We start from the raw sequence: 13,161 nt of genomic DNA on the forward strand, positions 1-13,161 counted from the left end.
TTTGGTTAATAAGATGGTGTTTGCTATTAAAATAATCGGCCTGTGCTTTCTATGTGTTTTATAAAATATATGGTAGACATTGCGCACAAAAATTTGTTTTATGTCTAATAGTATAAACTAAGTGGGAAATTATATCCTTTTGTCGCTATTGTATACAGCACAATTACAGCTGATACCTATCTTAATACAATATTGTTTCCATCGAGTCGCTCTTCAATTTTGCCAATCTGAAATGAGCAAGTCATCTCTGAAACCGTGATAGAAATCAGACAATTTTTTCCCAGTTTGCAGTGACCTACGTCACGTTGATTACCTACACAGACTTCTGTATATTATGTTTCTATTGATTGGTTAAATAGATCATCAGTGATCTTATTATATAAGTCATTAGAATAATATATAATCACTTGAAAGATTTTAATATAAATATAAAATAGGTATACCTATAATTCAACCATGACTGTTATTTGAGGGTGCAGTATTTATTTAAACTGAAATGTACATAATTATTGGCCATTGATTTGGTCTATGTTTATAATATTATACAACCATACAAGTAAATAATATTATACACGATAAATCGGATAAAATAAATAAGTATGTATAAAAAAAAATTGTGTTTAATCCAGTTCTAGTTTTTTAAATGATCCTTCAAGCCCATAGTTTGTAGAATTAAATCGATTATTCTTATCGATCCGCTTGTTCTCGTCAACACGGTTGAATTTCTCGTCGTTTTCAAAAAAAACCACGTACGACTCAAAACGTCTTTGTGATTCTTCTATAAAATATTTAAAAACAAATTTGATTAGTTGTACTATTTAAAATTTATGCCCATACACTGCGACAACGCAGGGAAATAGACGTGAACAGTTTTACAAATAGTTTGTTGTGGATGTAAAACAATTATAATATAAGCACATTTGATTTAAATATTAGTATTGTTACATATTGATATGAATATATGACTTATTGGGCTTGAATATGTTTATAATAGATTATGTTTCTACCTAAAATTATCTATTTTACATTTAAAGTATAGTTATTGCATGTATACAATCAATGATTTCTTTAGATTTTCAAACTTGATTAAGACCACTTTTGTGTACAACCATTTTTATACAGAATAGTTTCCATGAAATTATACAAGTCATAGTTAATGCAAATACATTTTATATTTTAATGTCAATTTATAACAGACTGGCCGAAAAAATGAAAAACATGACGAAAAAAAGCATTTATATAAAAAATGCATTAAGACAATATGTATTTATATGCAATAACCCATGAAACATGTAAAAATATGCAAAATAAGATTTGGTATTTGAACTATAAATAAGTCAAAACATATTTTGGTCAAATCCATTTTATTTTACAGTGTAGCAAAAAATACATTAAATTCACGGCCCTGAATATATTTATATGTTTACTTTATTAGGTTAACTCGATCTTGACATAATATTTTTGCAATTAATTCATTATTGCATAATTCATCTACCTACATTGTCCATGTTAAACATTTTAAGTCTAAAAGTGAATTTCAAAGAGTAAACTTTTTAAAATGTGTGTTTTCGCCACGCCAAGTATTTTCTGGTGGTGTTATCACAATGTTTCTTAATGTAATAAGGCAATCAAAAGGTATGTATGTTATTATTATGGGGCTGTTGGGAAAAATACGTTGCATGAGATTCGGAATGCAGTCGGTCGGCAGTCCGACTGGTCCATCGTCACGAATTAAACTCCTCAAGGCGTGCACGCGTTAGACGCCATGAGGCTTCCATGTGAGACGCCAACCTCCCGCCGACTGCACCAGCCGAATCTCTGTATTAGTGTAGAGCACTTGCCAGACTGGTCATAATAAGGGGCACCGGTCGCAATAAGGTGCATGATAGCTACAAACTTGCTCAATCGAGCCATAATTCTTGATGGCCCATGTATATTCTGCAATGAAGAATACTTATTGTGACGTCATAATGCACTCATTACACCAGTAATGACCACGAAGGCTCCGGGTGAGCAATGACGACACGGATTATGGGCTACATATTATACAAAGTAAAATATGACGTAATCATTCATTGGAAAGGCTCTACACCAAGAGATGAATCGATACGATTGGGGGCGCGCAGTACCGTCGACGAATAATCTCGGCGATATCCACAAGGGGCGGAGCAACCAATACCGATATTAACGGACGGAGCCAATCAGACAAACGGCGATTGGATGGCTACAGGCAGCAGGCGTGACTAAACGGAATCAACACCGCCACCGCCAATAACAACCGTTGCCAACAAGTGTCCGGCAGCATCACTATCAGGCCGCGAGCAATCAGCGTTAAGAGGACGCCACGCCCGCATAATATGTTGTCTACGTCTTACAAACGCGTAACGTACCAAATTTAAGCTCAGCAGTTCACGTTTCATGCCGTTAGCTTAAAAATTACAGTGAATCGATCTACTATGAAACTTGATGATAAGAACTTTATCTGTGTTTTGTTGGAAGTTTTTTTTCAATAATTCACCTTTTAAGTGAGTTATGAGCATTTTTAATTTACATTTATTATACAAACACACCTCACTTAAAAACTAAATTATCGTAAAAGAACTTCCAACAAACACAGATAATGTTCTCACCATCAAGATTCATAATAGGTGGATTCACTCTAATTTTTAAACTAACAGCGTAAAACGTGAACTACTGAGCTTAAATTTGGTATTTTCCCTCGTTTGTAAGACCGAGACAACACATGCGGGTGTGGCATCCTCTTAACTCCGCCGTCCGGCCACGACGCCGCTGAGTCCCTAGAACCACGACTAAACACGGACCTGCGACGACAGATACGTATATGCATAGACTAACGGCCGCTCGCCAGACGATGCCGGGCGGCATCAGGAAGTTCGAACGCAATAACCAATCACAGCGACTCAGTGATCGGGACTATGACTATAAATACGAGTGTGGAGCATGAAATCGGCCAGTTGTCTATCCTGCAATGCCGTAGCAGCAAGACTCTCCCATTGCCGACTTTCGTAGTTTTGGACACCTTACATCAATACACACACTTTTGGTAAACCCTTTCACCAAACGCAACAGAAAAGACTCACGCACTCAATTCATTCCTTTCCAGAACAATGTGCTTAACTTGTTTCGCTTGATTTTGATGCAATTTATTAAGCTATGACAGTGAGGATATAATAGGTAATAGTATATAGGTCCTATTTGTATACCTTTTTTGGCTTCAAATGAAGGAGCTTTTCCACCCATGTCGCTGGCAAAGTATTCTTTTGGTATATATTTGTAAACGCTGTCCATATCACTCGCTGGGTGCACTGAAATCTACATTTAAAATTAGTAAGAATAATTTATTATTTGTAGATATAATTTTTTTTTTTTTTTTTATTGATCTTGAGCCCGGCAACTGTGGCCATTAGCTATTAGTATTTAGTAGGTATTGTAGGTTTTTGTATTGATGGTTTATATTGTATATTTTGGGATGGTAGGGGGGAATACGTGTGTGTTTGTTTTGGCAAAATTTCGAATGGGGCACCCGTAGGTTTCTGCCGTGCCCCGGGGGTGGGGGATGGCAGCACTTGTTCTCCGGTCACCGCGACTTGTTCGGAGAAAAATGCCGCCCGGTGGCCGCGGATCGAACCGCGACCGGCTACGTCGCAGCGGACGCGTCAGACCACTCGGTCACCTCGTCCCCCGTAGATATAATTAACTTTAGATGAAAGCACTATTTTCTAGAAAATAATCGAGTTTTAGAGGACGTGGCACCAAGCATTTGTTATCTGTGTCAGTTATGCGTATAACACAGAGAAAATAATTTATACATGATCCATGAATATTTTGATATTACATTGATCTTTAATAACAACTTTACTAGAAGTGATTCCAATATTATGGAGATTAATATTTTAGTAGTTTTTTTTTATTAATTAAATGCCTCTACGTGCATTGGGTATATCAAATTGTTTTTTGATATCTACACTTTTTTCAGTTATTATAATAAAAAATTATATATAATGTAATAAGAGCTTATGAGTGTTTATTATTGTGTCTAAATAAACTCTAAAGAATATTTTTACGATATTAATTTAAAAATGTTCATTTTGTAATAAAAGTGTTTACTAAATAATACCTAATCGCGATCTGCTTTTTGAAATTATAAGTATAGACCTATAGTCTCCAATTATTATCATACATATTTTATACCACATCGGAATCACTTTCCAATCATTTTTGACGGTTGTTGGATGTTTGTACTTGTGTGAAAACAAATGTGAAACAAACCCTAGAATCATATTTTTTTTCTTCAAAATGTTAATTAAATCTTACCATCGAATATAAGTCTTTGTGCATTAATGGCTTTAAAAATATCATCAATTGGTTGGCCAACGGTGGAGCGTTTATCAAGTGGACGGCTGTTAAACGCATTGGCAGAGCCATCTACGAAAATAAAAATTTCAAATCAATCAAATGTACCTATTTGTTTTTATAAAAAATATCTCAATTTTCAAGATCTTATAAACCGTATCTGACGTATATATATACTTTTATAATTTACCTAAAATACGTAGATTATATGTCAATTTCGGATAGAGAATTCCATGTCTTAAAAATTATATGGAATTTAACAATATTAGGTTTATAAAAAAAAGTTAAGGTTTCAGGAGTGGTATCGTCACTCTAGCCACTAAAACACTTACACCACTATATAGTGCAGTGGAGGTTTTGACACGTATTTTCATATAAGGTGACCAAAAATACATTATTATTCTTCTGTGATGTACATAATATGGTAAAATATTCTTTAAAATGTAATACCATTTAATGGTATGTAGTGATGTAATTAGGAATTTTTAGTCCTGAGGGGGATCTAGACATTTATTTATACACTATAAATACTACATTTTCAAGTATAGAGGTGAGTGGTAGCCTATTTATATATGCATATTATAAAGTCTTACCCCCCTCATCCCCTCTTAATAACGCTCCTGATATTATGGTTTATGGATATAAGATCTGACTGATTAGTCAGTGCCCGGTTATGAATTATGATTAATAAAATAAATGAAATAATTATTAAGTTACTAACGCCTTGTCGTTAGGTGAATCCGACAAGCAACGACCGTGTACCATGTGCCCGCATATCAGCGACAACAGTGCCGTTCCCCACCTAGCGAATTGTGCGGCTGTATATTATCGTACTATGTACTCGGCGACGTATTTCCGAACGCCAACTGAGCTGGGGCACTAGCGCCCGAATCCGGTTAGACTCCGTAGTACGAGTCTTTACCATACGTTCCCCACGTGATTTAGGGCACACTATTAAATAATCGTGTAGCAAGCATTTTTTTGTATACCTGTATTAATTATATTAACATGTGCGATTTTTAAATATTATGAGCCATACGATAATGTTGTCATGTATGCCATATTCAACTTGAAATATTAGTCAAGTTCATACATTGGTATGCATATATTGGTACACCTAGTACATATACAATATATTTTAAAATATATACACAATACACATGTCATATGTGCATAACTGTTATTACTTATTACTAATACGAGATATGTCGTTAGTATATTTTGTTTCGTACCTATAACTTAGTATTTTTAAACTTTTATAGTATAATGATAGTATGAAAACAAGTAATTATGAATAATTGAATTACCAATTCAACTAATACATTTATTTACATTCCATATTATAATACTATGAAGAATAATTTGGGTATAATGTGATACATTTTTACTGGGGTACAGTCAATTTGTCGTATGAAATTGGTCGTGGTAAAATTGGTCGTCTGAAATTGGTCGTTTGGTGAATTGGTCGTTTGGTAAATTAGCCGTTTGGTAAATTAGTCGTTTTCAAAATAATATGTGTAAATAATAATAATATGCAACAAATATGTAAATAATATTTGTAAAAATAATATATATGATAATAATTATAAGTTTTAAAAAATAATATATATGACAATAATTATAAGTTTTAAAAAATAATATGCGTAAAAATAATATATGTGACAATAATTATAAGTTTTAAAAAATAATATTACAAGTTATGAGCTATCCCAGACATATATTCATCAAATGTTCTATTATTAAATGTTTTACATATTGTATTTATTCTCTCAGCGGTGTCATTATATTTCTTTCGTTTTCTAGGTGTTTCTGCTCCAGTGCAATATTGGACCATTTTCAGACGATTTAGTTTTTCTTCTTTTTGTAGGGCTCTTATAAATTTCCAAATGTTAGGGTGAATAGCATTTAATATGGACGAAAAACCATTATGCCATCCTTCTACTGAATTATTAGTTTTTGGAAGGTTATATTCATCAGCATAGCAATTCCAAATTGTAATTGAAAATTTTGGATTTTTCCCTTTTCCCGTTCCTGTCCATTTTACCAACCCACGTTTCTTCAAAATAGTCAAGTAATCTCGATAAATCAGATTCCAGTTCTCGGTAAAAAGGAGTATCAACTAAATATTCAAAATATCTAACAACATAATCAACCGGAACATATGCCAAGGCGTTTAATTTTTTTATTTCAAAAGCGAAAGTAGAATCTTCTTTATATTGTTTAGATAGACCACATTCTTGAATGTGTCTCCAGACAGATTGAGCAAAGTGAAAATGACAACCACGAATTTTGATATCACTGAATTCTTTTTTGAAAGCAGTCATTGCACCAATTTCAAAATCTAACATGACCGTTTTTGGTTTTAAGTTGCAGTTTAATGTTTTTAGACTTTGCAACAAACGAATATATGTTTTCTTTTTTTTATTTGGTAAGAGTGCATAAACCGAAGGTAAGACATTTGAACATTGTATTCCATGGATAGTATACAATTGTTTGAAAATAGATGGGGCACATGAAAATGTGCCATCTGCATACCAATGATCTGCACATTCGGACATTTTTTGCAAATTTTCTTCCGTTGAAAATAATAAAAATCTATCGCAGTTATCCGGGTCATGATCGAAAGAATCAAATAGTAAAAATGACTTACCATCTGATGTTTTTTTATACTCTTCTGGGATAACAAGATCATATAATGATTGCGGTATACCTGGTGCTGCATTTTCACGTTCTCTTACACGCAGAATAGTCCTTTTCATTAACGGTATGCCAGGCATTTGACCAGAAACTGCTGTATTTAACTAAAAATATTAAAAATTATATTAGGTTGTATAATATAATAAATAATAATATATTAGAAAAATTAAATTATTATTTAAACAAATTGTATATATTACCTCTGAAGCAACAGTTGCTACAACAGATTGAGTACTTAGTTCAGTTTTCTTAGCAAGCTCCTTTAAATTTTCCATTGCTCTTTTCGCTTCGATTTTGGCAATATCGGGAAAATGAACATGTGATATCTTGGTTACATCACTTAAAATGGAATTTTCATCTGTATGTATTCTGGCTTTACATTTTTTTTTAAAATTTTCAACACATTTCCATATAGTTTTTTTATCATTTTTACTTTCAAAACGATATAAAAAACCATCATGCACGAGCATATATTTTCCTCTTTAACTTTTAACAAAATTTAGAGGCATCTTAATTGTTATTATTTTTTTTTTTTTATTAACCCAACTACTTATATAATTATTAGCACTAGACTACACCGTCTATCACAGTCAACTGAAATTCGTGCACACAGACACAATATTATACACTATAAATAAAACATTATTTTTATTTCAGATAAAGATCATCCGATAATAATTGTTATCGTAATATAATATAGCTTGTAATAATGATAGTTCTTCATTTGCACAAGCTATTATTCAACTTATTATCGCAAAACGTTTTATAATGATTATTGTCCATTTGACCAACATAACGTTTTTAACCAGTATTCACGTTTCGCGACGAAAATATACTACGACTATTTTACCAAACGGCCAATTTACCAAACGGCCAATTTACAAAACGATCAATTTACAAAACGACCAATTTCAGACGACCAATTTTACAACGACCAATTGTATACGACCAATTGACGTAGACTCATTTTTACTCTAATTCATATATTATATAATATTTAATATGAGTTTAGGTATATTTACTTGCACGTAGGCCAAGCATTTTTTCATAAGAGTCAAATTGGTGAGTTTAGTTAAATGGCCAATTGAGAATCCAGTCATGTCCATCACGAATTTCCATTCTTGCGCCAGTGGATCCTCATCGATACATACATCGTACATTGCAAACACAAGTCGCATTGTGTCTAATGTGTTAAAAACGTTAGAGTTGAAGTCTCGTAGACGCGAAAATCCCACTCGAGTGCCGTCTGGTAGCAACGGCATTTTATGAAAATAACTGCAATTATCAAAATAATACAATTTTGTTTTGGATTTTTTTTATCAACACACGAACGAATCAGATTTGTAAGAAAAAATTGATTCAGATTCTTACAATATATTGAAAGTTTTCTCAAGTTCGGAAATCTTCCTATTACTAAACATTTCAGGATTGTGAGTTCTCATAGTATAATATGCGTCAATCATTTTTTTCGTAGTTTCCAGTTTACACCGACAGCAGTTTAAAAATATCACCAATTGCTTGTCTGCGTAAATATGATAAAAAAAAAATATATTTAATAATAGGTATTTACTAATTATAATCATTAGACATTAATTAATATTAATGAAATCGGAGACCGTCGATTGCGTCCCAGACACAGGTAAATGATATTTTTCCTACATTTTATGTGTTCCCATTGCGTCCTGTTATAATATAGTAAGGTAATATTATGTATCAATGCATCATGTATAATGATACTCCCAAAAAAATCAGTTAATGTCTTTACTATATAATCATACATTTATAATTAACTAACAAGTTTTCTTTAGGTAGGTATTGTAAACTGTTTTGGGCGCAATCGGTCTATCGACCGGGAAATTCTTATAGTGCAATTGCCAACTGGTTTATCCACCCTAAAATGTTTAGAGCGCAATTGGTATATGAAGAGGTCAATTTAAGCGCAAAAAATGCAATTTTATTGAAAACCTGCAGTTTTTGACAAAATTTTGTTTTTTTCGTTGTGCCTAACTGGCAATAGAAAAAAACCAGTTTTAGAAAAAATCGATTTAGATTTTAAGTGAAATTTTCACTGAATATTTGTGTTAGCATTTTCTATACACCATTAAATTTTCAAAATATTTTAACTCGTGTTGAGCTATTTATAGGCATATGAAATTTTTGATTATTATTTGTTTTTTTAAACTATTATCGATTAAAAAATTTGTAAATGTAATACAAGGTTCCTTGTAAGTTGCTGTTAGTGCAAATTAAAAAAAAAGTTGAGGGTAAATCCACAATAATTTCTTTAACAAAATTCGTAAAAATCACAAAAATTAACAAATTCTATTTAGTTAGAAATTCATGAAAAATGTTCTTCTTATATCTAAGATTTTAAAATTTATTTAAGATTACTTATAAGTTTGTCTAAATTTATGAGAAAAAAATTTCTACCAAAAAGCCAAATTAAATTTTTATGAGCATTTGAAGTTGACATTTTTACAACATTGAATATTCACTCGATTTCTCATGTAGCTGTTGGGGAAACCACACTGCCAATTATAAAGGATGCCAAACCTTTAAAAAAGTATTAAGCCGAATCAAATCCAAAACCAGAGTGACAGAAACAACTCATCAACATATTCAAACACATGCTGTACCACCTGCACCTCACAGAAGATTACATGACGCGCTAAGCTGAAACCCAAAAGAAAAACCCTCATAGTAAGAATGACCACAGAAAACACCCCACCGCCCGATCAACCTCTGCAAATCGTCACCAATTTCTTTAACGAGTTAAAATTAGTCCTAAACCCCCTCCTAGCTGCTCTAGCATGCCTAATAAACAAAATCCCACTCCTCATCACTCCCACTCCTTAATTTAATCAACACAATCATCTTATATCGTCCGACCATTCATACCATATTAACATATAACTTCTTAATTGTACTAATAAACTTGTAATAACATGTAATATGTTGACACATTTTAAAAATATAATAAATGAAAAAAAAATATCGTAGACCGCTCAGAACCGTTTTTCGTATACAATGATATTATATCATTGAATTCAAATTTAACACCATCCATTACAGCGACCTTCTAGACACCCAATGTACAGCAGAGCGACATCCACTTACCCGCTTTTTTTTGTGGATAGACTTTCTTATTCAAAAACAAATAACCGTAGATACTTGACGTTTTCAGCAAATGTTTGTTTTATCATTTTACATCAGAGTGGTACCCACTTGCTCACTTTTTTTTAGAAGCTGTTGATTATACAAAACTTATTTATTGGAAATTCGATGATGTGTTTCAATAAGTTATATCATTCTTCGTTTTCAAGTAGATGTATCTACATACATTTTAACTTGAATAAATTGCTTTATAGTTTTCAATAAGATGCAATTAACAAGTTAAGTTGTTCTTAAAAAAATCAAAAATATAAATTCACGATTTTTTTTTGTTTTGACATTATTTCAAATTTAAATTTCGATGAAATCGGATATTTAAACGATAAATAACTATTTATTTTTAGTTATTTTACTAATAATTTTACTTATTTAAAATTATTATTTATACTTTGTAACTTGTAAGTACTTGAAACTTTTCACCACATTGTTTACTGTATACACTATGAATTTGTTCCAGAATGTTTGGATTAATTTTTAATCCACACCTTTTTACGGAAGGTTCATGGGTATTGACTTATAAGTGGATAACCGCAGCTACTATTGTTATTGTATGAAATTATATTATAATAATAGTTTTGTAAGTAAAATAGTAATATCTGATATGTGATTTGTTTTAGATACATTTCTCCTCATATTATTAGTTAAATATAAATTACTTATTCAATATAAAATATGTATAGTGCAATAGTTTTAAAAATATAGGCTGACAGACGGTGTCCGCCCAAAATCGTTTTTCATATAGATTATTTATTAACATTGAATTTAAATTTAACACAGACGTTATAGTGACATACACAATACGAAGGGTATACTGCAATACAACACAATACAGCAATGCAACTTCCTCAGTTTTTATTATCAACATAAAAATATTAAACAATATGGTATAGTAATATTGCCATATTGGTAAACAAGTCTGTACTTATAAATTACAATCGTTTTATAATAATATGGTACTCAGTAAAAATATAGTAGTATTTTTCCATTCGAGTTGATATTAAAAATACTTTGCAGTAGGTAACTACTCGCTTTCATAATGTAGATAGTTGGGTAAAAATGAGACGGCTATTTGTCGGTTTTTTTTTAACAACAATTTTAATACATTTCATTAAATGCCTTGTATCTATATAACATATAAAATCTTAAGTTTCGTTTTATTCTAAACTTTATTTTAATTTTTATCGTAGATATATAATGCTATGTAGGTATTAATGTACTATCATATAATACCTGTCAATAGTATTTAGTACCTTTATCGATAATTATATATAATTCATTTTTGTTCAAAAATAAAATATGTGTTTAATAATGCTCTTTGAATTAAATTTCGAACCCCAAATTTTAAAATATTTATCAACTACACGCATTTTATTTAATTTACAAGTACCTGATATTTTTGGTAAATGTGGTTGCTTTGATAACCACTCTCGGATGATATTGACATTGTTAACTCCGACTTTTGCAATTAGTTCATCATTTGTATAAACTTCTTGTTTTGATTCGGAAAGCATTGTAGTAATTAAACGACGTGCGTAGAAATGTTCCGCTTTGCTTTCTATACGACCGACTAAATACTAATAAACTTAAATATATTGAAAATTACGTTATTATAAGTACCTAGGTAGCGCACATATTAATATGATGAATTTGTTAATCTTATCTATAAGAGTTTTTTCGTTTCTTGTTTCTTTTATAGTGTTTATATTGTCTAATGACTAATTGCCAAATGGGTACCGAGATATTACACATACAATTTATACCGAATAAAATAACTCATAAAAATATGAAGTGCATGTGTGTGTAATGTATAAATAAATATTGAAAGATTTAACCGTATTATGAATATAATTATTTGTTATTATGGAAAGTTGAATGTAAAAGTTTAGTTTGAAAGTTATAGATATTCACTTGTTTTTTTTACAGATGTTCACCTTAAAAATAGTTAATAATTTATTATTATCTATTGTTTTATTAAACAAACATTATTTAATATATCTAATATATTATAATATATTATAAGATATACCTATTTAATTAATTATCTTTGTTTATAGGTGTGAGTTAATGTTTCTATATACCTTTTGTATTATGTAGGTAGGTAGTTATATTATATATTTATATCACATAGAATGCAGTTACTGTTTCATTAGTTTTTAATAAAAAAAACTTAAAGTAAACCACACACAAGCAATTAAACCAATTATTTCATTTAAAAATGTTAACATTAAAATTGTTTTAGATCAAAAAAGATGCTTACAGTTTAGGGAGGTTTAACATTAACACAATGGTTATATGATGTAATGGAGTTTAAATCAATTTGGATTAGAAAAATCTATATTTAATATGGACCAGAAGTGTATAGAAATAAGTTAATACTTATAATATATATCTACCATAACATGGATTTTATTAAAAAAGTTGAAATACTTATAAATAAAAACGGTTTTATTATTAAGTGTACTAATTTAGTGGTTATTAAGGTACGACAATAACTGATTTTATTAAAAATTATTTCCATATTTATTTCAGAATTTTTACGACAGCACATGATGATGCATTCTTGTGACACTTTTATTCATTCTGGCAATGTACCTATACTCTTGTCTACTCTGTTCAAGTCTATATTATAAGTAAAGTATACCCAGCTTAACAAGACCAGATGCTATCAATAGTAAATAATGTCATTATGTCAATTATTTATTTTTATTTTTTTATTAGTTTTTACGGGTCAAGCCCTTTAACAAAGAAAGATATAATAATATAATCTAAATTATGTACCTATAACGTCATAAGCACCTACTTTCATTTAAAATTTGATGTATTTTTTAGATGTTTTTCAACGCAAAACCACTTATCATAATTTTTTTAATAATATGATGCATTCAATTTTCTTATTAATGGACCTATTTATCGTGTATT

At 30.6% G+C, this 13,161-nt stretch overlaps 2 protein-coding genes across 2 annotated transcripts; both read right to left on the minus strand.

The window, feature by feature from the left end:
• Positions 1-602: 602 nt before the first annotated feature.
• On the minus strand, positions 603-11,840 carry LOC111038559. Its single transcript, XM_022321690.1, has 6 exons — positions 11,630-11,840; positions 8,443-8,593; positions 8,094-8,346; positions 4,336-4,446; positions 3,225-3,333; positions 603-778 (listed from the first exon to the last, which is right to left on the minus strand). The coding sequence occupies exons 1-6, from the start codon at positions 11,751-11,753 to the stop codon at positions 621-623; spliced, it is 906 nt and encodes a 301-aa protein (XP_022177382.1). The 5' UTR covers positions 11,754-11,840; the 3' UTR covers positions 603-620.
• On the minus strand, positions 6,145-7,848 carry LOC111038558. The gene is made up of 2 exons (XM_022321689.1): positions 7,272-7,848; positions 6,145-7,175 (listed from the first exon to the last, which is right to left on the minus strand). The coding sequence occupies exons 1-2, from the start codon at positions 7,539-7,541 to the stop codon at positions 6,348-6,350; spliced, it is 1,098 nt and encodes a 365-aa protein (XP_022177381.1). The 5' UTR covers positions 7,542-7,848; the 3' UTR covers positions 6,145-6,347.
• Positions 11,841-13,161: the final 1,321 nt, after the last annotated feature.

The sequence above is a fragment of the Myzus persicae genome, unplaced genomic scaffold (genome assembly GCF_001856785.1).
Source record: "Myzus persicae strain clone G006 unplaced genomic scaffold, MPER_G0061.0, whole genome shotgun sequence".
Classification (NCBI taxonomy): domain Eukaryota; kingdom Metazoa; phylum Arthropoda; class Insecta; order Hemiptera; family Aphididae; genus Myzus; species Myzus persicae.

What these genes read in the sequence shown, in the direction of transcription:
- LOC111038558 (XM_022321689.1), bottom strand. Translation starts at nt 7,541, where the DNA reads ATGCTCGTGCATGATGGTTTTTTATATCGTTTTGAAAGTAAAAATGAT. An exon ending in TAGCAACTGTTGCTTCAGAG is followed by an intron (nt 7,176 to 7,271) that starts GTAATATATACA and finishes TAATATTTTTAG; the next exon opens with TTAAATACAGCAGTTTCTGG.
- LOC111038559 (XM_022321690.1), bottom strand. Translation starts at nt 11,753, where the DNA reads ATGCTTTCCGAATCAAAACAAGAAGTTTATACAAATGATGAACTAATT. An exon ending in GAGAAAACTTTCAATATATT is followed by an intron (nt 8,347 to 8,442) that starts GTAAGAATCTGA and finishes TGATAATTGCAG; the next exon opens with TTATTTTCATAAAATGCCGT. An exon ending in TTCATTTGAAGCCAAAAAAG is followed by an intron (nt 779 to 3,224) that starts GTATACAAATAG and finishes AATATTTTATAG; the next exon opens with AAGAATCACAAAGACGTTTT.